We start from the raw sequence: 25,598 nt of genomic DNA, 5'->3' as shown, positions 1-25,598 counted from the left end.
AGGACCAAAATGACTCAATGGCATGATTTTTAAAAATTAATATATTTTAGGGGCACCTGGGTGGTTCAGTTGGTTAAGCATCTGATTCTTGATCTCAGCTCAGGTCATGATCTGGCAGTGCAGAGCCAGCTTGGGATTCTCTCTTTCTCATTCTCTCTCTGCCCCTCCCCTACTCGCTCTCTCTCAAAATAAGTAAACTTAAAAAACTTTAAAAATTAATATATTTTAGATAGCAATAAGCTGCAACTATACAGGCCAATTTTTAACAAATATTGCATATCTGAAACAAATCTTAAATAATATTCTCAGTATATTGTTTTATTATGATGGACATAAAATTCAGACTGGCATGAAGAAATGCTGATAATGTAAAATAAGAGTTTTTTCTTTTTTAAAAAATTTTATTTTACTATATTTTTAATTGAAGTTTAGTTGACACACAATGTTAAATTAGTTTCGAGGAATGCAATATAGTGATTCAACAACTCTACCTTATGCTATGTTCACCAGAAGTATGGTTATGATCTCTCATCATATAACACTATTATAATACCATCGACTGGAATCTTTATGCTTTGCCTTTCTTCCTTGTGATGTATGCATTCCATAACCAGATGCTTGTACCTCCCACTCCCATTCACCCATTTTACTCATCTCCCCACCATTCTCCCTTGGCAACCACCAACTTGTTCTCTTAAAACAAAGAATTTTGGCACGGCTGCAACCTGTATCCTTATTGTGAATAATTAAAGAAGGACTCTTTCAAGTTTAGAAATTTGAAAATTTAATAAAAGAAAAAGCCCACACAAATGTAGGCTTTCTTTAACTATTTAATACTTTATTCTAAAAAAAGGCATAAAACTCCTATTTTAGTGTTTGTGATCATTAAATGAAGCATTAAAAAAGCTACATAGCACAGTTACAAAAAATATGAACTTTTCAGTCATGCCAGATTTCGAATCCTAGTTCTCTCACTAACTATGTGATAATGGGAAAGCTACTTCACTCCTCTGAATCTTATTTCTTAAAATATAAAATGGGGATAATATGGATTACATGTAGTATCTTATAAGATTGTTATATTAAGGGAAAAATTGTGTATAAAACATTTACCACAATACATTACCCAGAGTGAGACTTAAATAAAGGGCAGCTCCACTATTATTATTACTACTTTTCAATTATCCAGCAGAGATGGGGAGTAAGATATACTACAAATCTCTTTTGAGTTTTCCAGATTGAGCTTCATTTATTAGAGAAATGCTTATGTATGTAGCAAATTTTACACACCACTGTTTTGTCTTTTTTTTTTTTTAATTGCTTAATGTTTATTTATTTTTGAGAGAGAGAGAGAGAGACAGACAGAGATACAGCACGAGCAGGGGAAGGGCAGAGACAGAGGGAGACAGAATTTGAAGCAGGCTCCAGGCTGTGAGCTGTTAGCACAGAGCCTGACGTGGGGCTTGAACTTGTGAACTGCAAGATCATGACCTGAGCCAAAGTCAGATGCTTAACTGACTGAGCCACCCAGGCGCCCCACAACCATTTTGCATTTTAGTCATTCCTGGAGCAGAGTTTTCTAAAATACTTAACACATTTCATTGCTACCTTAAGAGAAGTCAATGAATATAAAGCAACTTTATTGGGCATAGAAATAATAATTCTATCTGGATTATCACATTTGACAGTCTCAATATGCTGAATATAGGTCACACTAAATTTGGAATATTGTATTCAGTTCAGAGCATAGTTGAAGAGATGGTGCTGACTGAAAGGTGCGACAACAGAACATACCAGGAGACTGAGGAATGTGAAAACTACAACACATAAAAAGCAGATTAAGAAACTTTCATTTAGAGAAGATCTGAGGCGATAAAATAGTTACTTTCAAGTATTTTAAGAGTGTCACATGAAAAAGTACATAAATTAATTCTATATTATGCCAGAGGACAAAATTAGGAACAACAAATCTGTTAAATTATACAGGTTCAACATTAATATGAAGAACTTTCTAAAACATTATAGCATTTTCAACAAGAATGCATTCTTTTGAGATAAAAAGCTTCTGCACAGCAAAGGAAACAACCAACAAAACTAAAAGGCAACCAACGGAATGGGAAAAGATATTTGCAAATGACATATCGGACAAAGGGCTAGTATCCAAAGTCTATAAAGAGCTCACCAAACTCCACACCCGAAAAACAAATAACCCAGTGAAGAAATGGGCAGAAAACATGAATAGACACTTCTCTAAAGAAGACATCCGGATGGCCAACAGGCACATGAAAAGGTGCTCAACGTCACTCCTCATCAGGGAAATACAAATCAAAACCACACTCAGATATCACCTCACGTCAGTCAGAGTGGCCAAAATGAACAAATCAGGAGACTATAGATGCTGGAGAGGATGTGGAGAAACGGGAACCCTCTTGCACTGTTGATGGGAATGCAAACTGGTGAAGCCACTCTGGAAAACAGTGTGGAGGTTCCTCAGAAAATTAAAAATAGACCTACCCTATGACCCAGCAATAGCACTGCTAGGAATTTATCCAAGGGATACAGGAGTACTGATGCATAGGGGCATTGTACCCCAATGTTTATAGCAGCACTCTCAACAATAGACAAATTATGGAAAGAGCCTAAATGTCCATCAACTGATGAATGGATAAAGAAATTGTGGTTTATATACACAATGGAGTACTACGTGGCAATGAGAAAGAATGAAATATGGCCCTTTGTAGCAACATGGATGGAACTGGAGAGTGTGATGCTAAGTGAAATAAGCCATACAGAGAAAGACAGATACCATATGTTTTCACTCTTATATGGATCCTGAGAAACTTAACAGAAACCCATGGGAGGGGTAGGAAAAAAAAAAAAAAAAAGAGGTTAGAGTGGGAGAGAGCCAAAGCATAAGAGACTCTTAAAAACTGAGAACAAACTGAGGGTTGATGGGGGGTGGGAGGGAGAGGAGGGTGGGTAATGGGTATTGAGGAGGGCACCTTTTGGGATGAGCACTGGGTGTTGTATGGAAACCAATTTGACAATATATTTCATATATTGAAAAAAAATGCATTCTTTTGTGAAGTAATGAGCCCTTTAAACTATATAATCTATATTCAGATGGTGTTTGCTACTGTCAAGGATGATGGAAAAGTGATTTGTGTCTAGACGGAAAAGTGATTTGTAGCTAGATGGGAGCTTTGACTACGTAACTGCCAAGGTTTATTTCAATTCCAAGATTCTACGATCTAAACTAAACAATAAGGCAAATGGGATTATGTATGTATAATTAAATAAGAACCGTTGGTGCTTAAAGATGAGGAAAATATGATTTATTGGTCTGTTACTTTTCTTTCAATAAGAAGAAAATGATAAAAATGTATGATATATATACAATGGACTTATTGGTACATCAACTTCTCAAACTAATCAGTTTTAATTCCACTGAAAATACAAATACAGAGATTCTCCAAAACAAAACAAAACAAAACAAAACAAAACAAAACAAAACAAAAAAACAATTGGCAATGATTTTAGCTTTTTTTAAAAAAAAATGGAGGACAATGCACTGTGAACATTTTTAAATTATAAGAGCTATATTTTCAGATATACTTGCTTCATTTATTTCAAGTTCAGATCAACATTTGAATTTAAATTAAAACTTAAGGCATTTCCTCTCTAATTTACCTTAATTCTTATAGAAAGTGACATATTTAATATCAGAATAGGCAAACCCATAAAAATCATTATGCACAACAGAAAACTCTGATTAGGAAGAACAAAGTGTATATGCCATACTAACCAATTAGAAGAACTGTTCCGACGGCCAAACCTCCACCTGGAAGTGAAACAAAACAAAGAAGAAAATTAATCTAGCTACCTTTTTATACACATTATCTTTAGCATAAAAGTTAAGCTTTATCAAGAACTGCTACTTCAGTAACTTTAAAATTGCAGATGAGAACAACATTTTAATTACCTTTGCAATACTTTGCTTAAGGTGCTATTATGAAATAATTACATATTATATGTAATTACACACTACACATTACAATTACTTTCATAATATACTGTACTATCCTCCTTTCTCCTGTGATAGGACCATGTAGCGTTCAATATAACTGCGGTTACGTGTTCCAGTAATGTTATATTTAGCACTTGTTAATAAATTAACTCAATAGCCGAGACCTAAATGTTCACAGTAACTTAATACTACAGAAGTACAACATAAAAAAGAAAGGTTATTATAATAGAAATTCCACTTTATTATTTACCCTCACATTTAATAAGCTTTGGGGGAAAATAACCCTGATAATTAAGCTAATTTTTTTCATTATGAATAATATACGCAAAGACTGTGCATACTCTTAAATACATTTAGAATTTAAAATGAACAATACTTTTGTATTTCAAACAAAAAGGTCACAATCATAAAATACATTTTTAATACTTGAAGGAAATGTTGTTTTGAATATCTGAATTAGGGTAATATGATCCTGAGCATAGAACTTAAATAGGGATTTCATTAAAAATCATTTTAAAATCAAATTTTAGGAGACTAGAACTACAGTAAAAAGACATTTGAGTACAAATATCTTGTGAAACATTGGTAAAAATATTTGTAAAAGTATTACTATTTGCAATTAATGTTACAAATTATACTAGCAAATTCACTTACAAAGAATAAAATGTGTATTTCAAAGAATGAAATATATTTCAAGTAATTAAAAAAGAAACTAGTCAAAACTGGTGGACAATTGAAGTCAATCCTACATGTGTTTTTCGGTTTTGGTGCATAAAACTGGGAAAGAAACAGAATACCAATAAAGAACTCTTCCCCCAACAAATTTTGTAGTGGCAAACATTACATAGAAAAACTTAGTATGAAAAGTTCCCTTGATAGTGTTTACATTTTGACCTTGCAAATATGCATAAATGTTATGTTTCAACGAATGTGAAATTTGGTCACATACATGAACACACTTGGTGACTTTGGTGACTTGATGACTACAGGTAGAACATTTCAAGTTGTTAGAGAAGAAGATTTTAAAAAGAAGAAAGTAATAATTTATACATTTTTATGTTTAGAAGGATTTGTTATAGACTAAATCTATATTTTAATTTCACATTTAGATATGTTCTTTCATGACAGCATTTGAAGTCACACCAGACTACATAGGATAACTTCAAATGTTGTTCCAAATAAAAGATTCACGTAAGTTGAAATATACAGGATAACAACCATGAAGGATCAGAGAAACAAAAGATCTTCTCTAAGATTAGGCTCAATGTTTACTTTTACAAAGTTTGTGCTACATCTAGACTACCACTGATGTTTTGATCCATGTGGAGCATATTACTTTCTAATTGCTTATTTCTGTACTTTCCCGTACATGAAAAAACAAGCATTTGTATACTAATCATCGTGTGTATATTTAAGATGAACTAATAGATGGATATAGCAGACTGCAGTCTAGTCTAGAGGAGATGCTATAAAAGTTAGCTGCTTTTCTTTCCATATTTCTTATAGGAAAGATTTAGGTTTCTAACCTAAACATCCCTGGGTCTACATTCATGTAGCCTCAAAGTAAGAATTTATGTAAGGCATACAACTGGAATAGTTATAGAATTAAAAGATTTTTTTTTTGTGTGGGAATGTTATTCACAGTGTGATGATAAGAACAGATCAAGGAATAGTTTCCTGAGTAAATGAAGTGATACCTAGTTCTCAAGTGTCTGGCTCAGAGAGGTATTCAGTAATAGCTGTTACCATTCTGGCCATTATTTTCTAATTAAAACAAATCATTAAAGATTTATCATTATGTGATAGTGATCACTATAGTAATAAGACTTAGTAAGAATACTTCCCATTGATGAATTAGTTAAGCAAAGCATTATACAAAGCATCACAAATGAGTGTATGCTAAGAAGGCAATTTTCTGTAAGAATGATTCAAGTAATCCACTGTTTCTGACAATTCAGGAAATGCCACCCAATTAAATCTTAAAATCTCATGTACATTAAAATTCTATGTTTGGAAACTTTGAACATTACTTAAAACAACATAAAATGAGGACATTTTAATGACTTTAACCAATCATCTTAATATACTATCAGAACTTCTCTTACAAAAAGGAAGTTTTGGGGCCCCTGGGTGGCTTAGTTGGTTAAGGATCCAACTCTGGATTTCGGCTCAGGTCATGACCTCAGGGTCCTGAGATTGAGCCCTGCATCGGGCTCTACCATGGGCATGGGTCCTGCTCAAGATTCTCTCTCTCTCTCTCTCTCTCTGCTTCTCTCCCCAACTCACGTTCTGTCTAAAATAAAAAAAAAAGTTGTTTTAAAAAGGTAAATTTTTTTTTTCTAAAGCGTTCTATTATGTAAATTTACTAGATTCAAATTTGGAGGGCTCAGGTAAAGTTTGGTCATTTTGAAGGTTGGTCATGGGGAATAAGATGAAGCCACCTTATTACTATTTTAAAATTCAAACTCTTATTGTGTGTATGAGGTGAAAGGATTTGATATGGACATATACACACACATATAGCAGCAAAGTTCCTCTGTTCTTCCAAATTTCAGTGTGACAAGACCTTACATTTCCCTAAAATACCTCTGTTTATATAAGGTATTTTGATATACCTCACTTGATACACTGAGGTTCTGACGTAAGTTTGAGCAAGTTTGTAGCTATGCCTTCATCAAAAAATCCAAAGCTTAACCAACCAACCATGACAGGCTATCTTGACATGCTACATTGAACCAAAGCTTGTTTTAATATGTTCAAATGCAAATATCCATTAGTAATTTTATTTGAAAAGGAACACAGATTTCACATTAATAGTTCCCAATTAAAATAGACTATCTTTTCCCAATAGTTCACTAAAATGTTTGACAGGTATGTAACAGGAAAAGGAAGCAATCATCTTATTTCTGTGATGAAACATAAGGAGTGAAATGGTCTTGTTTATTGCCTCCTTTCTCTTTTAATCAGATCTCAGAGCAATCATCACATTGAAGTCACTAAGCAAATAAACTCTTGGTTTTACTTATGGATTTCTTTAATAAGTCTATGTATTTCCAGCTTACTAAAAATACAGGTAGAATAGTTTATCAACATGTAAGATAATGAGTTTGAAAGCTTGAGGATTCTTTTAAAGTGTTAATTTCAAGGTTTTAAATTTTAAAAATGACACAGCATTTTGTCTGAAAACTAAGAAAAAATCTAATACTTTAGGAAACATTACCAGAAAATTTAAGACCTTGACAATTATCTTGAAATTTTATGATTTTTAAAATACAAAGGGTTGTTTTTTATTCATGTGGACAATTAGCAAATGATTTAAAATTTTAATTTTTATAACTTTTGTTTTTTAAATGTCTATTTATTTTGAGAACATGTGCATGTGTGGTGGAGTAGCAGGAAGAGAGAATTCCAAGCAGGCTCTGACAGTGTGAAGCCCCATGCAGGGCTCAATCCCACCAACCTTGAGATCAAGACCTGAGCAGAAATCAAGAGTCGATGCTTAACCGACTGAGCCACCCAGGCACTCCTACAATTTTTTTTTTTTTTTAAGTAGGCTCCATGTCCAATGTGGGGCTTGAACTCACAACCCTGATATCAAAAGTCACATGCTGTACCAACTGAGCTTGCCAGGGACCCCAGAAAATGATTTTAAAGGTAGAAAATTCAATCCCCATACACTTCCCAAAACAAATCTCTAATTAAGCTATAAATTCTGGGTAAGCAAGGCCAAATTAATATATTGGGACAAGAAGGCCCAGAAGTGAAATCTTACAAAGACATCTCCTTTTTCAGTTACAGGAAGTAAAAGGGAAAAGAACGAAAAGTCATGAAAGACAACGATTTATATCAGTTCTTTCTAGTGTTTTCTATAAAGGAATAGTTTTGTATAAAATCATAGAAGGTCATTTTAGGGAAAAAACAATGCACAAAAAGTTCATATTCTTTCCTTGGTTCATAGCAATGTCCTTAACTACTTAATGCCATACCTCAAATTAAATTGCAGTTTATTTCGTTAACAATTCAACTTTTTCATCTGTCACTAGGAGGTAGTAAATATCCTGACAATTCTTGATTATCAAAACTATTAGCTGGGCAAATATGGGAAACAAATAGAAAAAGCTACTAACAGTGAGAATGGTTCTGTAGTTTAAATTATATGAAAGTTTTATATAACAATACAAAGGAATAAGCTACATTTCCCTTAAATGTACAGATATCAGTTGCTAAACTATCATAACCAGGATTATTTTTAATATATAGTCCAAACTCAAAGTACATTTCACACTCTATATTAAGACACTGTGGTGCAAAGGAAATAAGCCCACCAGTATTTTTACTTTTTGACATTAGTGTTGAAAATGGCAACAACCATCAGGCTTCTTTGGAGTGTTCTTCCCGAACTATTATTTATCCCAAATCCCTATCTTCTATTCACTTGACTGTCAAAACTGAGTAAGTTCCAAACAGCACATAAATTTTAAGCCAGTCAAACCTGGGAAATCACTCTTTCTTCAAGTATCCTTTTGAAGGATGAGGTTGGGGAAAATTCCTCCAGGTTAGACAATATGATCCTAGGATGAGCTATATTTTTTTATTCTAGAAAAAAAGAAATCCTGCCAGAATTCTTCACCTACTGTAAACTTTTTGCCAATCATTTCATGTAAATGAAATATTTACATATAGTGTCCTCGTATAACAACATAAATGTCCTGGAAAGGCAAGGCTGGGAGCCTGGGTTAGGAAATCTTAGAATTTGAAAAAATTTCAATGTGGCCAAGTTGGAAAATGTATGTCAATATCTAACAAAATTTAAGTTGTCATAACAAAAGTATTTAATATGATTAGATCACATTTAAAAGATGTTGATATGGGGAATCCTCAAATTTATAAAGCACTTGGGAATATGAATAGAAATATCAGCATATGTTCAAAAGATCAACATTCAATTTGCCTGTGTAATATATTCAAATATACATTTAAATATATTTTGCATCTATGCTTAAAATTACATTGACATCACAGTGGCAGTAGTAAAAATCACTGCACCACATGGCAGTGACAATACAATATTTACTTGTTACACAGTAACCACAAAATACATTTAGGCAATAAATACAATGTTATAGCACAGTTTCACCATTCTGGTATCATAACATCCTATTATCATTATATTTTGTCACAATATGGTTATATTAGGCTTGTCACAATCTGAGTCAAATAATATTTTAGAATAACAATATAATCTAATTACTTATATTTATGTGTATACACATAAGCAGCCAAATGTTTCACTTCCAAATAATATTTTAATGTAAAACAAATGTAATGGATTTGCTCTACAGAGCTATACAAAATAAAAAAATCAAAATACAAAAATGCCATTAAGAAGTTAACAACTAAAATACTTCTAGACATATTTATTATTCCAAATGTACTAACTTCTATAATAACAACCTCTTCAACTTCTGTGCTCTTTGAGAATTAACTGTATACATACAAAATATATTTCAAAATATCCAAAAACTGATACCTATTTCAATGATCTTAATGAACACCAATTTTCAGCATAAGCTTATTACAGTCAAATACTAGGGTCCTCCTCAAGCAAATCTGGAAGATTTTTAAATTATAGTTCAAGTTTATATCACTGTAGAAACACATAAGGAAGGTGCTTTGGGTTAACTTTTTGGTGGGTGCTTTAAGACACATACTTAAATCATTAGTCTTAGGTTTGATGAATGCTTAAAGCCACTTAAGAGTTCTCAAAAATTTGAGACAGCTGTAGCAGAGTGAACACTAAATTTGAAGCTCAAAGATCAGCCTAGATAGACGGTCTCTAGTTTTACGACTCTGTTCACATCACTGTATTTGTGTCTGTTTTTAGAGCTCAAACACATAACTCAACCTACATGTTTCAGAATCTCTTGTCCAGGTTTTTTTTTTTTTTTTTTTTTACGCATTATTTTTCTTTCAATCAAGACCTTAATGAGAATCAACTATATGCCAGGAACTGTGCTAGGCATTTCGTTATTCTAATGAGAAACTGAAGGTATAATGTCAGAAATGTGACCTTTTTGTTTGAATAGCTTCAGGATCAAGTGAATGAAGTTACAGATCTCCACTGAATTAAAAAAAAAAAAAAAAAAAGGCAAGGACTAAGAACAGCTTTCAAGCTTTCAGTTCAAATATAGGACAAGACCAGGTAAAATTCACCAGGGAAAAAAGTGAGATAAATATTTGCTAACTAGATATTTTGAATCATTTGTTTTTAGTACCATGAAATTGAGGAAGGCAACGGACTTAAAACAATTAAGTGAAAATACTTAAATTTATGTAGAAATAACCAGGATCCAGTTAAGGACGTGAAATAACAGAGACAAGAAGCCACACTCTTTCTCACAGTTTGCTTGCCTTGTCAATTTCCTTTGCACTAAACCTACCTGAAAAGTGTACCTTGAAGGGTAAAAAATAGAGAAATGTCAAGTGAAGTACAAGAACCAGCAACGTCATTTATAATATTTTATGAAAGTGTACAAGATTTAACTGACACATATCACATACTATATAGAAGTTATGAAATATAAACATAGACCAATTTTAATGAAGAAACATTCTAACAGGTATTAACTAATTTACAAGCTCTTAGCACAGCAGCTCTGTCCTACCAATCTAATGTGGTCAATCTCTGCAACATAATGGTTATGAAACAAGCTACTCTTCAGTAGGCTTCTCATGAAAAATTACAGATTTTACAGGAAGACCTAAGAACTGGATTTCTTTTTCTCATTAAAATAGGAATTAACCTTAAACGTATCTTTGGAGTTTAACTCTGGGAGGCAAAATATATAGAGAAAAAAATTAACAAAAATTTATATACATATATTTAACGCAGACACTAGTATGACCGTCAATATCAACAACAGGATTTAACTACTTTGAATCCACATAAGCCTTTAACATCCATTCCCTTAAAAGCCAGTAGAGTTTGTTTAAAGATTCAGAACCAGGAGATAAGCAGCCTGGCGGTGAAAGAAGGGAAGTTACTTTTTTTTTTTTTTTTTCCCCAGCATTTTCAAATCTCTCACAATGATACAAACTTTTGTAGGTTAGGCCAAACCGCGAACTACCTGGGGTTGACAGAAGGGTGCAATCAGAGGCCAGGAGGGGATCCTAGAGATGAAGGCCAAACCGTCTCCAAGTATTAATGATTCCCCCTTATTAGGCAGCATTTCAAGAAAACAAACAAACAAACAAAAAACATGTAGGGATCCCGTCGTAACCTAAAAAAGGTTGGTGGGCCAGAACCACAGTAGAAAGTGGGAGCAGTAACAACATTTAAAAGTCTCAGTGTAACCCTTCCTCCCCTCCGTCACTATCAGACCGGACTATCCTCTCCACGTCCGAAGGCTGAGGGGGAGAGAGAGACGTGAGGTTAGGGTGGCTTCCCCGGCAGGTGCCCTCCCTAAACCCAAATCTCCGTTCTGAACCGACCTAAGAGCTGGTCCAGGGCTGGGAGCCCAGTTGATACCAGCAGCTGTCCATTCCGTACCGACGGTCGTGTGCCCGCGATGGACACCAGTCGAGAATAGCTGCTGTCAGAACCGCTGGCTCTAGGACCCCTCCTCTGGAAACTGGTGACGTTGTTCTTGCTGCCTGCCGCCACCACAGATCCAGTACTCCCAGCGCCGGTGCCGCAGGTCGCCACTGCCGCCATCTTGGAGCTTCCCGCGTTGACCCAATAGGAACTCTGGGAACTCAAGCAGCGGCCTGTCAGAGCCAGTCCCAAACTCCCGCCTCCTTGCCCAGTACCACGGCTCTCGTGGCCAATAGGATTGAGAGTTCTCTTTCCAGTCAACCAATCGCAAGGAGGATTGCTGAAAAGTGAGCTCTACGTGGGGACGGCGGACTTTTCTGGGGCCCAGGTGAGAAAGGCCCACCTGAGTCCTGGGTGAGTCTACCTTGGTTCTTTGGGGATAGAGGTGGGTCGTGTTCAAAATTTTTCTCGTTTTGAGTATTCACTCTGAGTTAAAGAAAAGGCTAGTAAAGGAGCGATATGTCTAGAAACTACCAGTGGGAAATTGCACCTTTCACCAATCCTTGGTAAAGAGAAAAGATATTTTCCCTCGCCTCTTTCTCTTCTGATTTCTGAAAGAAAATTCATACCGCCTTTAACATCAGGATTGTTTTTTTTCCTTTTTCTTTCTTTTTTTTTTCTTTCTTGGGATGGTTGTGTTATATTGAAGAAATTGGAATTGGAACTCTTAATGAGTTGCTTGCTCAGCATCTGGGCTCAGTTCATCAGTGCCGATGCCAGGGAGGTGGGTTGGATTTAGACCTTAAGGGGAAAACTCTTGAGCTTTGAGGCGATTTGGTGTTCCTGTTTCAAACAGCAAATGACAAAATGTACTTCTCTGACAAGTCCCCGTGAGAAGCTTTCGTTAATTTTAATTAGTGCTTCTGGAAGTCTTGGGGCGCGTTTCCATAAGTAGTGTGAATGACAAGTGTTACTCTGACAACCTTGTTCACACATTTAATTGTCATTTGCTGTTAAGGCAGCTGCAAATAACAGAAAATACTTTAAGTGTCTTCCCCCGCCCCCCCCCCAAAAAAAAAACCTGGTGAGTATTGGATGTGTATGTACTTTCTTTTTCTAGTGATTTGTGAACTCTGAATTGAGAGCTTTTTTATTAGAATTTTATGTGCTGAAAAAAGATGTGATTTAGAGATGTGTCTTTGGATTTAAAACTTTTCTCAAAACTGAGCTGGTTAGAGGAGTGATTTTTAAGGTATTCACGATTGACAAATGACTAAACTAAAATAGACTCCCAAATCATGCCTGCATTACTAGATTATTGGTTTTGACAGTGATCTATGATACTTTAAAAATATATCCAACCTCACTGAAATTCTTGCCATAGGATTGTTCTAAATCGCAGTGACTTGTTAAAACTTTTTGGCCTGTTCTGTTTGATAAATTGCAGTTAGTATTGTGAAATAGTGGCTGGTGGGTTTTGTTTTTGTTTTTAAAGTAAAATGTTGAGACTACAAAACAAACCACCTTACTCTTTAACAATATATCAGGTGCAAAGCTTGATCAAGGTTTAGATGCTTTCATTTAGACTCTTTCATCAGTATATATTTGTAATCTAAATTATTCAATAAATAGCTGTTGAGTGCTTGCTTTCTGCTTAGACCTAATATGTCATTTTAGGCCTATTGAAGTAAAAATGTTCTCATTTGGGGATACAAGATTAACATGTAGAAAACAGCATAGCAGTTGAAGTGAACACATTGGACAATTGGTGCTAATATTTTCCTGTGGTGAATAAGTACTAAGAAGGCCAAAACAAAAGGAACAAAGCAGTCTAATATCAAATGGAAACTTCTTGGATATTTTTGCTGCTCTGAAAACTTTGAAATACTACCAATATTGAATGTTTATGGGCTTCTTTACTACATATTCCCTTATTTTCTACTCCATTTACTTCACCCGTTAGTTTTCTAAAGGCAATGGTATGATGCTTTGTTTATCTTATTACTAGAAATGAAGAATTGTTTTTCAACTTTATAATTAGGAAAGCATGCCGTATATATGCACGCAAAGCCATTCTTGAAATGAGGCTGTATCTTTCATATAACATGATCATAGAATAAATTAATCTATCTTAATTTTTTTTTTTTGATGAAGACAAAACTTTTGCCCTCAAAGCAAAATCTTGAATTTACCAGTATGTAGAGTTGTGTATAAAACATTGGAATAAATGAGGTATTTGTGGAAGGGAAGAGTTAAAAGAATATGTTTAGGTGTGGTGTTAATAATGATTAATAACAACTTAATAATTAACAACAATTGTTTGTTGAGCACGTACTAAATCCCAGGCAGTATGCTAAGCATTCAGGTTATAGGAGAAAGAATAGTTTCTTTTCTCCTTGAGTTGTGGGAGGAAAGTGGGTAAATAGGATAGTAAAGTATATTATAAATCCTTGGAGGACAAATGCAGGTTACCTAACTTGGACTGAGAGAGGGGGGCTGTGGGACGTTTCTACTGAAAAGGAAGTTTAACCTGTGTGGATGAAGGATGTGTAAGAGATAAGGGCATTATAGACAATGAAAGCCATTACAGAGAATGCAGAGACTTTCTCCAATAAATCTGCACCCATTGCTTCTGTGCAGGTTAGTTCTCATGATTTATACAGAGTGCTAAGAAGAGATTGGAGAAGTTAGACAAAGGTCTAATTGATTTTTTTTTTAAGGTTGTGGTTCTTATTTTTTGTAAAAATAATGGGAAATGGGAAATCACTTAAAAATTTTAAGTAAAGTATTAGCATGATGATCATATTTCATTGTTGTGTTTTGGCTAAGAGTATACTAGAAGAGAATCGATTGGGATAAAAAACATGAAATGAATTAGAGATTACTATGAGGAGTAGAATTGATATGACCAAGGAAAGTTGACAGGAGGAATCAAAGATGACTAACAGGTTTCTGCTTTGAACGGGTTTGTGAATAACAGAGGATCAAGAATAAAGGAAAACAGCAGAATTTTGTAGTTCTTGTGTTAGTTGTACAAAATGGGAGATAATAAAATGAGTTTTTAAAATCTGTTTTGAATATGTTTAAAAATTTTTTAATGTTTGTTTATTTTTGAGAGAGAGAGACAGAGTACGAGGGGGGTGGGTGCAGAGACAGAGAGTGAGACACAGAATCTGAATGAAACAGGCCTCAGGCTCTGAGCTGTCAGCACAGAGCCCGACGCAGGGCTTGAACTCAGGAATGGTGAGATCATGACCTGAGCCGAAGTCAGATGCTTAACCTACTGAGCAACCCAGATGCCCCTGTTTTGAATATGTTTAATTGGAGGTACCCTTTTAGTATCCAACTAGAGATGTCCAATACACCGTGGGTTATGTGACAGAGGGATCTCTAGATGAAACATATAGATTTGAAATTAATTAGCACATGTTGGGAGTTTACATCAAGGGAATGGATAAAGTCACCAAGGAAATATATACTTTAAGATGAGAAGAAAAAAGAACCAAGAATAAACTTTGGGGTACATGAACATTTAAAAAGTGGGCAGTTGGGGCGCCTGAGTGGCTCAGTTGGTTGGGTGTCCAACTTCAGCTCAGGTCATGATCTCACGGTTCGTGGGTTCAAGCCCCACTTCAGGCTCTGTGCTGACAGCTCGGAGCCTGGAGCCTGCTTCGGATTCTGTGTCTCCCTCTCTCTCTCTGGCCCTCCCCTGCTCACACTCTGTCTCTCTCTGCCTCTCAAAAAAAAAAAATAAATAAATAAAATAAATAAATAAATAAATAAAAAGTGGGCAGAGGAACAGAAAGTAAAGTAAGAGTTGGGAAGTGTTTATTTGATTTAGTAATAATGTTTCTGAGATTTTGTTAAAGGAAGATTTGATGGAGTAGTAAAATTAAAAGTAAAATAATTATATTTAGAATTGAATGGCAAATGAATATTCTGTAAAAGTAGACCATTTTACATTTTAGAAAGCTTTCCTGTGAAGGGGGATAGAGGGAGATGACAAAGGTTTAAGGGAGGAGTTTTGTTAAAGAGAGAAAGAAAATAGGCACTGGAAAATAATTCTAGACAACTGATAAAGCAAAGGACCTGAATGAGATACAAGGAATGGAAATCATAGCATAGGAGAAGGATCAGTTTTTGTTTTTTTAAAAAATTTTTTTTTTCCAACGTTTATTTATTTTTGGGACAGAGAGAGACAAAGCATGAACGGTGGAGGGGCAGAGAGAGAGGGAGACACAGAATCGGAAACAAGCTCCAGGCTCTGAGCCCGACGTGGGGCTCAAACTCAGGGACCGCGAGATCGTGACCTGGCTGAAGTCGGATGCTTAACCGACTGCGCCACCCAGGCGCCCCATAGAAGGATCAGTTTTTGAAAGGAGGGGGGACAATTCGATGGCTAAGGTGTGTAAAAGAAAAGAAGCTCTTTTCCCTCCTTTCTGCCATTAAATCTTGCAATCCTTAAGACCATTTTGACTTTTTATTCCATATTCTTACTTTTATCCAGTCCTAGGACTTCAGTTACCATTTATATATCAATGATTAACATAAATAGTCCAGAACACTTCTCTGACTTCCAGAAGTATAAATTCAGGTATTTACTTTACCTGTTTCTTGAAAATCTTAGTGGGACCTCAAACTCATAATGCCCAAGAATGAATTTTCTCTTGTGTTTTGTATCTCCGTAAATGATAGGACCATTTACAGAATTAGTTGCCTAAGACAAGTAACCTCACTTACACTCTGGTCCTCTTTTTTTTTTTGAATATTTATTTTGAGAGAGAGAGTGCAAGCAGGAGAGGGGCAGAGAGACAGAGAGAGAGAAAGGGAGGGAATCCCAAGCAAGCTCCTCAATGTCAGTGAAGAGCCCCATGCAGGGCTCGAACTCACAAACTGTGAGATCATGACCTGAGCCGAAACCAGAGTCTGACGCTTAACTAACTGAGCCACCCAGATGCCCCACTCAGGTCCTCTTTCAAGCATCATTCTGCCGTATCCATTACATTGCCAAGACCTATGGAGTTTACTTTTTTATAGCTTTCTTTTTTTTTTTTTTTTAATTTTTTTTTTTTTAACGTTTATTTATTTTTGAGACAGAGAGAGACAGAGCATGAACGGGGGAGGGGCAGAGAGAGAGGGAGACACAGAATCGGAAGCAGGCTCCAGGCTCCAAGCCATCAGCCCAGAGCCCGACGCGGGGCTCGAACTCACGGACTGTGAGATCGTGACTTGAGCTGAAGTCGGAGGCTTAACCGACTGAGCCACCCAGGTGCCCCATTTTCATAGCTTTCTAATCCATTCTGGGACATATAGCCCTCATCATGGTTCACCTGCAGTATATTCTTTATTCCAGAGCTATTCTAATCCTTTCTAAATAGAAATCTGATAATATAAAAACATACTAAGCACTTGCATGTAGTTCCCTTTACTTGCCTCTCTAGGCACATCATTCTGTAAATTTCCTTACTCTCTCGACTCTAGCATTTATTCATTCTCCTGTACTCCACAAGTTTTCTTCCTCCTAAAGGCCACTAGTTAATTTATACTTATCCTTCAAATCTCACTTCAACCTACACATTCTCATTAAAGCCATCTCTCCTTGCTGTCAAAATGAAATCAGCTCCTATATACCAACAATGAATGAGTGGAATTGGAAATTGAAAACACAATCTAATTTACATTAGTAGCCAAAAAAATTAAGTACTTAGGCATAAATCTGAAAAAGATATTTATAAGATCTATAAGAGGAAAACTACAAAACTTTGGTGAATAAAATTGAAGAAAAACCAAAAAAAAATAGATATTCCATGTTTATGGGTATGAAACTCAAGGTCAAGATGTCGGTTCTTCCCAAATTAATCTCTAGATTCAATGCAATCCAAATTAAAATCCCAGCAAATTACTTTATGAATATTGACAAACTGACTTTAAAGTTCTTATGAAGAGGCAAAAGACCAAAAATAGCAAACACAAATAGCAAAATTGGAGGACTGAAACCACATGACTTCAAGATTTACTACAAAGTCATGCTAATTAAGACAGTGTGGAATTGGCAAAAGAATAGACAGATCAGTGGAACAGAATAGAGTACCCAGAAATAAATTCACATAACTACAATCAACTGATCTTTGACAAATGAGTGAAGGTAATATAATGAAGCAAAGATAGCCTTTTCAACAGATGATGCTGGAAGAACATATAAATGGCAAAGAAAAATTAGAATCTAGGCACAGACCTTACATCCTTCACAAAAATTAACTCTACTGGATCACATATCTAAACATAAAATGCAAAACTATAGAACTCCTAAAAGATAACATAGGAGAAAACTAGACAATCTTGGGTATATGATACTTTTTTAGATGTGAAACCAAAGATATCCATGAAAGAAGGCATTGATTACCTTGAGTTCATTAAAATTAAAAACTCTTGCTCTTTGAGAGACAATGTCAAGGGAATGAGAAGAAAAGCTACATACTCAAAATATTTGCAAATGATATACCTGATAAAATATTGTTATCCAGAATATATAAACTCTTTAAAAAAAACTCCATAGTAAACAACCAGATTTAAAAATTGGCCAAAAACCTTATGATACACTTGACCAAAGAAGACATACAGATGACAAAAAGCAAATGAAAGGATGCTTCACATCATATGTCATCAGAGAAATGGAAATTTAAGCAACATTGAGATATTAGTGCATACCTACTAAAGTGGCCAAAATCTGAAACACTGACAACACCAAGTGCTGATGAGAATGTGGAGCAACAGGAACTCTTATACATTGCTGATGGAAATCAAAATTGTACAGCCACTTTGGAAGATAATTTGGAGATTTCTTACAAAACTGAACATGCTCTTACCATATGCTCCAACAGTCATTCACCTAGGCATTTATCCAAAGGAGTTGAAAATATCCACATGCATACTTGCACATGGATGTTTGTTTATAGCAGCTTTATTCATAATTGCCAAAACTTAGAAGCAACCAAGATGTCCTTCATTAAGTGAATGGATGAATAAAATTCTGGACGATGGAATATTATTCAGTGGTAAAAACAAATGAGCTATCAAGCTATGAAAAGATATGGAGGAACCTTAAATGCAAATTACTAAGTGAAAGAAACCAATTTGAAAAAGCTACATACCTAGTCCAACTCTATGAAATTCTGGAAAAGCAAAACTGTGGAGACCATAAAAAGATCAGTGGTTGTCAGAAGTGTTTGGTGGGGAAAGATGAATAAACAAAGCATAGGGGATTTTTAGTGAAAATCTTCCATATAATTGTTGGATATGTCACTATACTTTTGTCCAAACCCATAGAAATGTACAGCACCAAACGTGAATCCTAAGATCAGCTGTGGACTTTGGGTGATTATAGTATCTCAATATAGGTTCATCCTTGGTAAAAAAATGTGCTATTTTCTGGTGACTAATATTGATAATAGGGGAGGCAATACACGTGTGGAGTCAAGAGTATATGGAAAATTTCTGTACTTTTCTCTCAATTTTATTGTAACCCTAAAACTTCTTTAATATGAAATTAGCTGTATAAAATTTCAATCTGAGGTTTTGATAAGCAATGTCTATATCACTTTTGTTGCCACATAGTAGGACCATTTTCACAAGGGTTCCAACAAGTTGGTATTCTGAGAAGTCTTCGAGTGCAGTTCTAAAACTGTAGCAACCTATTTAAGGTATATCAGAAAACTTAATGGTCATGGTAAGCAACTAGCATCTTATGACTGAAATGGATACCTCAGTGGCTTTTTGAGACTTAGGGTTCATATTACAACTGTGACTATGAAGGTAAACCATATTAATAGAGATCTTGTAGAGGCTTACTACAAGGTCTGATGGTGTTCTGGCAGCATGATTGAATGAATAAATGTCAAAATCATGTGTGCACAGGGTGAGTTCTTAACCCCATGTAATCTCTTTTTGCTTCCTTTTAGTACATTCACAAAGAGAAACCATGGTCCTGATTTGCTTTACCTGTTTTTGTACTTTATGTAAATAAAGCCATTACTATTTGACTTCTTTTGTTCAACACTGTATTTGTGAAATGATTGCTATTAATGTGTACAGATGTGGATTATTTATTGCTTTATAGTGATGTGTAGGGATGCCTGGATGGCTCAGCATCCAACTCTTGATTTCGGCTCAGGTCAGGATCTCACGGTTCATATAAATTCAATCCCTGAATCGGGCTCTGTGCTGTCAGTGCAGAGCCTGCTTGGGATTCTCTCTCTCTCTCTCTCTCTCTCTCTCTCTCTCTGCCCCTCCACCATGGTTGCTACTCTCAAATAAACTTAAAAAAAAAATTGGGGCATCTGGGTGGCTCAGTTGGTTAAGTGTCCGACTTCGGCTCAGGTCACGATCTCACAGTATGTGAGTTTGAGCCCTGCATTAGGCTCTGTGCTAACAGCTCAGAGCCTGGAGCCTGCTTCGGATTCTGTGTCCCCCTGTCTCTTCTCTGCCCCTACCCTACCCCAGTTGCGCTCTGTCGCTCTATGTCTTTCAAAAATAAAATAAATGTTAAAAAAATTTTTTAAATAAAAATTAAAAATTAAAAAAATTGTAGTATTGTGTAAATATATCACAATTCATCATTCATTCTACTGTTGAAAGGGATTTGGCTAGTTTGCGGTTTGGGGCCAAATATTTTTCTAACGTGGTTGTACCAATTTACACTCTTACCAGGAATGTTTGAGAATTTCAGTTGCCTGTCATCCTTACCAACACTTAATATTTTCTTTTCACTGTAGCCTTTCTGAAAGGGTTGTGGTATGACATTGTCATTTGGATTTTGACTGACCAAGTTGAGCACCTGTTTGTATGTTTATTGGCCATTTAGATAAACTTCTTGTGTGAAGAGTCTGGTCATGTCTTTGCTAATTTTTTTTTTTTTTTTTTTAAGTATTGTTGGATTGTCTAGATTTTTAGATTCTTTTTATGTTTTGGAAAGAAGTCCAGTTTGGAATAAATGTGTTACAAATTTCCTCTCTTAGTCTGTGACTTCCCTTTTCATATTCTTTTTTTTTTATGTTTATTTATTTTTGAGAGAGAGGGAGAGACCAAACTGGAGTGGAGGAGGGGCACAGAGGAGACACAGAATCTGAAGCAGGCTCCAGGCTCTCAGCTGTCAGCACAGAGCCAGACATGGGGCTTGAACTCATGGACTGTGAGATCATGACCTGAGCCGAAGTCAGATGCTTAATCGACTGAGTCACCCAGGTGCCCCTCATATTTTTCTTTTTTTTTTTTTTTAAGATTTTATTTTTTAAGTAATCTTTTCCTGTAACATGGGGCTTTTAACTCACAATGCTGAGATCAAGAGTAGCATGCTGCACAGACTGAGCCAGCCGAGTGCCCTACCTTTTCATATTTTTGTCTTTCATTTTTAGTCAGAATATATTCTGATGTATCAATTTTTTATTTTATGGCTGTTTGCCTACTCCAAGATTTCAAAGATGATCTCAGTGTTTCTTCTAGATATTTCTTCTGTAATCTGCTGGAATTGATTTTATTTTTCCTTCGGTGTTAGGTAGGAGTAAAGGTGTATTTGTTTTTCCTATATAGATAGTTTATTGACCTACTACCATTTATTGAAAAGACAGTTCTTTCCCTGCTATATTGAATCATTACTTTTTCAATAAGTAAAATCACATTGATTAGGTAGATTTTTTTTTTCTGGCTTCCCCATTTCATTGCTTAGTTTGCAATACTTCAGGTTTTTCAGGATGACTTTTTTCCTTTTTTAACTACTTATACTGTATTGTGCTGAAACTAAATCTGTAAAAATAAGAAACCTTTGTGACAATCTTTTACAACTTTGACTCATCAGCAAAATCTTTTGGCTTCTATTTAGTCTGTAGAGCCTTCAGATAATTGTTTTTGTATTTGGTCTTGCTTTTATGGTTATCTATGGGAAGAGTTTGTTGTAAGTGTACTTCACCATACTAGAAGCAGTTCTTACTACATTTTTAATGACTATAATTGCTAATATTATTTGTGTTTCTTCCTTTTTTCATAGTTAGGATTGCTAGAGATTTTTCATTTTTATTCTTTTCCCAAAAATCCAACTTTTGGGCTTAATTTTTTTCTGTTTTATGTTCACTTTTTACTCTGTCAATTACTGCTTTATTTTTTTTTATCTGTTTTCTACATTTATTGGTTTTGATTTGCTGAGATTTTGGTTTTCCCCCTTGTGATAAAAGCTTAATTCATCGATTTTCTTCCTTTCTTCTTTTCTAATATACTGTTTATAGTTAGGAGTGTAATTTCTCTAAATACTGCTTTTGCTGCATCCTACAACTTTTAATATTTTATGTTTTCATAAGCATTTATTTCAAAATATTTTCAACTTTTTTGGTTTGATTTCCTCACTGACCCATGAATTTTTTAGGAAATTTTAAGAATGCCAAAATAACAGATTATACTGGATGCAAGGAAAGCAGGTATAATCTGGAAGTGTCCAGAGCACATGAGTACTTATGTTCATCCCGCTTTTAGTGCATATTTAAATATAAACAGAAAACTGGGGGAGTTTAAAATTAAAATTTAAAAATCCATTGTGTACTCCTATGTTGGAATATTCAGTGTAGTAGGGTAAATGTGTCAGAAGGTAAACATGTTTTAGTTCAAGGAAATTTGTCAAGTAAATGTATCTATAAAGGTAAACAAGACATTTTTAGTGGTAAACACTAGAACACTAACAATTTTCAGTGATAAAAGTAAAAGAAATTCTAGAGCAGGATAAACTGGGACTATTCTTCAAGAAAGCCCAAATAAGGAATTGAACAACTGGTGACTGGTGCCAGGTGCTCCTTTCGTGTGTTACCTTTGAGGAATCTCATAGGCATAAAACTGTTGTGCTAATCTGAACCCATGTGTTGTTCTAATTGTCCTGGACATTTCTGATGACGTGTGATCAGTTCATCTTCACTACGAATAATTATGGAAACCCAGGGAAAGGCCACTTATTTAAAACCATTCTATTTGAAGCTTCTTACATCATATCTGATTTTGCATGGAGGGTCTCAAAGACTAGTAAAGCTCCCCTCTAAAGAAATATATAATTCTTGGCCCAATGAGTAGTGTTAACAGAGGGAAATATGTTATTTTGACTACTGTTTTCTAGTTTAAGAGTCTGGGTATGAAATATGTTTATACTTTATATACTGGATATGAAGTTTCTTGCAGTATAAGATGAAAATTAAAATTCATAGGCAAACATTTTCCTTGTTAACTCAGAACTAAATTGGAGCCATCTATTATACAACTTTTTAAAACTTTTTATTCATGACTCGTTCCATATTTTACCTTTCTTTGAATTATATTATCTTAGGAAACACTTTTTTTTATTACTTTCAAATTTGATAGCATTATTTGTATTCCCTACATTGAATTCTTTTATAATCCCTTCTATATCTGTGATGACATTTACTAACTTATTTGTAATGCTATATATTTGGATTTTCTTTTCTCTGAATAACTTTGAAGCATTATTTTAAAGAAAATTGTAATATTTATTCATTTTTGAGAGACAGAGACACAGAGCATGTATGGGGGAGGGGCAGAGAGAGATGGAGACACAGAATCCAAAGCAGGCTCCAGGCTCTGAGCTGTCAGCACAGAGCCTGACCTGGGACTTGAACTCACAGACTGTGAGATCATGACCTGAGCTGAAGTTGGATGCTTAACTGACTGAGCCACCCAGGTGCCCTGAAGCATTATTTAAAAAAAAAAAAAAAAAAAAAAAAAGTATATATATATATATATATATATTTTAAAGGTATTTAAAATACCTTTATACATATACATATGTATTTTTTAAAGGTATTTTCATAGAATGACATCTTAGGTTTATGCATTAATGATTTCCATTTCTAACATTACTAATTTATCTTTTTCTGAATTTAATCTTTCTTCCTGCTTCTCTTACCTATATGTTTATTTTTTCACTATAGTACTTTTTAAAGCAATAATTAAAATACAGTTCTAGTAATCTATTGTAGTAATTTCCAAATAAGCCATGTCCAGCAGAATTTCTTCTGTTGATGGAAATGTTCTATGCCTACAGTGTCCAGTACAATAACCATTAAATACATATGGCTATTGGGCACTTGCAGTGTGGTTGACATGACTGAGGAACTGAAGTTTTAATTTTATTATTTAAATTTAAACACTGCATTTGGCTAGTTGCTACTATATTGGACAGCATAGCTATAGATCAAGATTCGACAAATGTTTCTGTAAAAGACCAAATGGTAAATATTTTAGGCTTTGCACACCATATGGTCCCTGTTGCAACTTAACTCTACTGTTGTAGTTAGTAGGAAAGCAGCCACAGAGAACATGTAAACATATAAGCATTCTGTATTACAGTAAAACCTTAATTGCTAAAGTGGTGCTGGCAGGATTTGGCTCATTGGCCCAAGTTTGACAACTTCTACTCTAGATCAAAGATGTACTTAGTAGTATATATATTTTTTTCTTCTGCTCTGTATTGTCTGGGTCCTTTCCATTATTTTTCCTCGTGTGTGTGTGTGTTGGAGAGGACAGAGGAGTCTCTTTTCCTGTACTATTTTGAAAGAGATTATCACCCACACTGGGTTATTACTCTGTATTTCTTCAACTTTTGTTCCAACTTTTCAAGTTTTTCTGTATGTTGCAGGGCGGGGGCGGGGGAGATGGTGGTGGATAGGCATTCTATTTTAAATTTCTTTAAACTATACTCTTTGTTCTTTTAATTCTACTCTTTCATATGCTTCTTGTTTTGTAGGTACAATATCTTATCCAGTTTTTCTGAAGATGTTAATTAGAATTCTTTTTCTTTCTTTTTCCCTCGAATTACCTGTTATCTCTAGAGTTGTTTGTTCTTTTTTTCATCATGGGCCTTTTTCATTCTTGTGGTTTCCTTAAATGTTGGTGATCCTTGGATGTTCATCATGTTAATAAATGACCAGTTGAATAATATAGATTATTGGAATAGGTTTTTTCCTTGATTCCATAGCAAATCTTTACTCTAAATGGAAAGAATATTTATGGGGAGTTTTTTGGTAGGTAGGTAGGATTTACTTATTAGTGTGCTTTGCTCAGAATAAATAAGCAGACAGGCCAGGCGCTTCTCTAATAACCAGATAAGGAGGATTCTTCCCTAGGTTTCCAGGCACCATATCAGGCAGTTTTTACCTTTTTTAAGTATGCTAATCTCCATAACTGTTGATTCAGCCCACAACCCCTTTGGAATCACAAGAAAAAAAGTCCTATCTTCCCTGAAACATTCTTTGTGTGTGCTTGGCCAGGGGTCAGCGTACTTTTTATGTTTTGTAGGCCTTACCACCTCTTTCAGAACTACTCCACTCTGTCATTTCTACCCTAACCTACCTATCACTGTGATTTCATACATTATATCTTATAGAAATTCTTCAAAATCTCTAGTATGTTGATGCTTTTCACCCCCTTTTACTGGCCTGAGGGTCAGCCTATTATTCTATTCAGGCCTTCAACGGATTGGTTGAGGCATACTCATGTTAGCGACGGCAATCTGCTTTACTCAGTCTGATAATCTAAATGTTAATCTATTCCAGAAGCACCCTCACAGGAACACCCAGAATATTGTTTGACTAGATATTTTGGTACCCCATAGCCCAGTCAAGTTGACACACAAAATTAGTCATCATAGTCCTGTAACTACTAAGTGGTAGAACTAGGATTCACAACAGAGCTGTCTGATGACAAAAATCCATGCTCTCATTTAGTAGTTGCACTTGTATCCAAACTCAGTGTCCTCCATAAAGGTAGCTCTTTATTTAGCCAATTTATGAAGATTAGCACTAGAAATGAGGCATATTTCCCTTGCTAAAATGGGTTATATATCCATAGTGACTAGGATGGTGAGAAAATGTGATATGAAACAACTGAGACAGTAAGTGCAATATATTTAACCCAGAGATGAATAATTTTGAGTTTCCTAAGGCCTGTGTTAATCCGGTGAAAGGGAAATAAGACCCTTTGTTTCTCCAGAGC

General features: G+C 35.0%; 2 protein-coding genes across 12 annotated transcripts in view; one reads left to right on the top strand and one right to left on the bottom strand.

Annotated features, from left to right (window-relative positions):
- The window catches only part of ELP4 (elongator acetyltransferase complex subunit 4), a 244,620-nt gene extending 232,863 nt beyond the window's left edge, over positions 1 to 11,757 (bottom strand). Inside the window, exons 1-2 of the mRNA XM_047823524.1 lie at positions 11,519 to 11,757; positions 3,806 to 3,841 (exon numbers count right to left, since the gene is read on the bottom strand). Of these exons, the coding sequence (XP_047679480.1) occupies positions 3,806 to 3,841; positions 11,519 to 11,741 (259 nt within the window). The 5' untranslated portion in view covers positions 11,742 to 11,757. The remainder of the gene's footprint in view (positions 1 to 3,805; positions 3,842 to 11,518) is intronic.
- Positions 11,758 to 11,897: 140 nt separating this feature from the next.
- IMMP1L (inner mitochondrial membrane peptidase subunit 1) overlaps positions 11,898 to 25,598 on the top strand; it is an 82,144-nt gene continuing 68,443 nt past the window's right edge. For 2 of the 11 annotated variants that reach the window (XM_047877414.1, XM_047877416.1), the window contains exon 1: positions 11,898 to 11,975. The gene's annotated coding sequence lies outside the window, so the exon portion shown is untranslated. Of the gene's footprint in view, positions 12,007 to 15,945; positions 15,966 to 25,598 lie in introns of those variants that run through there. The other 9 variants (XM_047877421.1, XM_047877417.1, XM_047877422.1 and 6 more) reach the window with 9 other exon arrangements.

Source organism: Prionailurus viverrinus, chromosome D1, assembly GCF_022837055.1.
Source record: "Prionailurus viverrinus isolate Anna chromosome D1, UM_Priviv_1.0, whole genome shotgun sequence".
In the NCBI taxonomy this organism is placed as follows: Eukaryota; Metazoa; Chordata; class Mammalia; order Carnivora; family Felidae; genus Prionailurus; species Prionailurus viverrinus.
The sequence above is the reverse complement of the archived record's forward strand: the minus strand, read 5'-3'. Positions and strand labels throughout refer to the sequence as shown.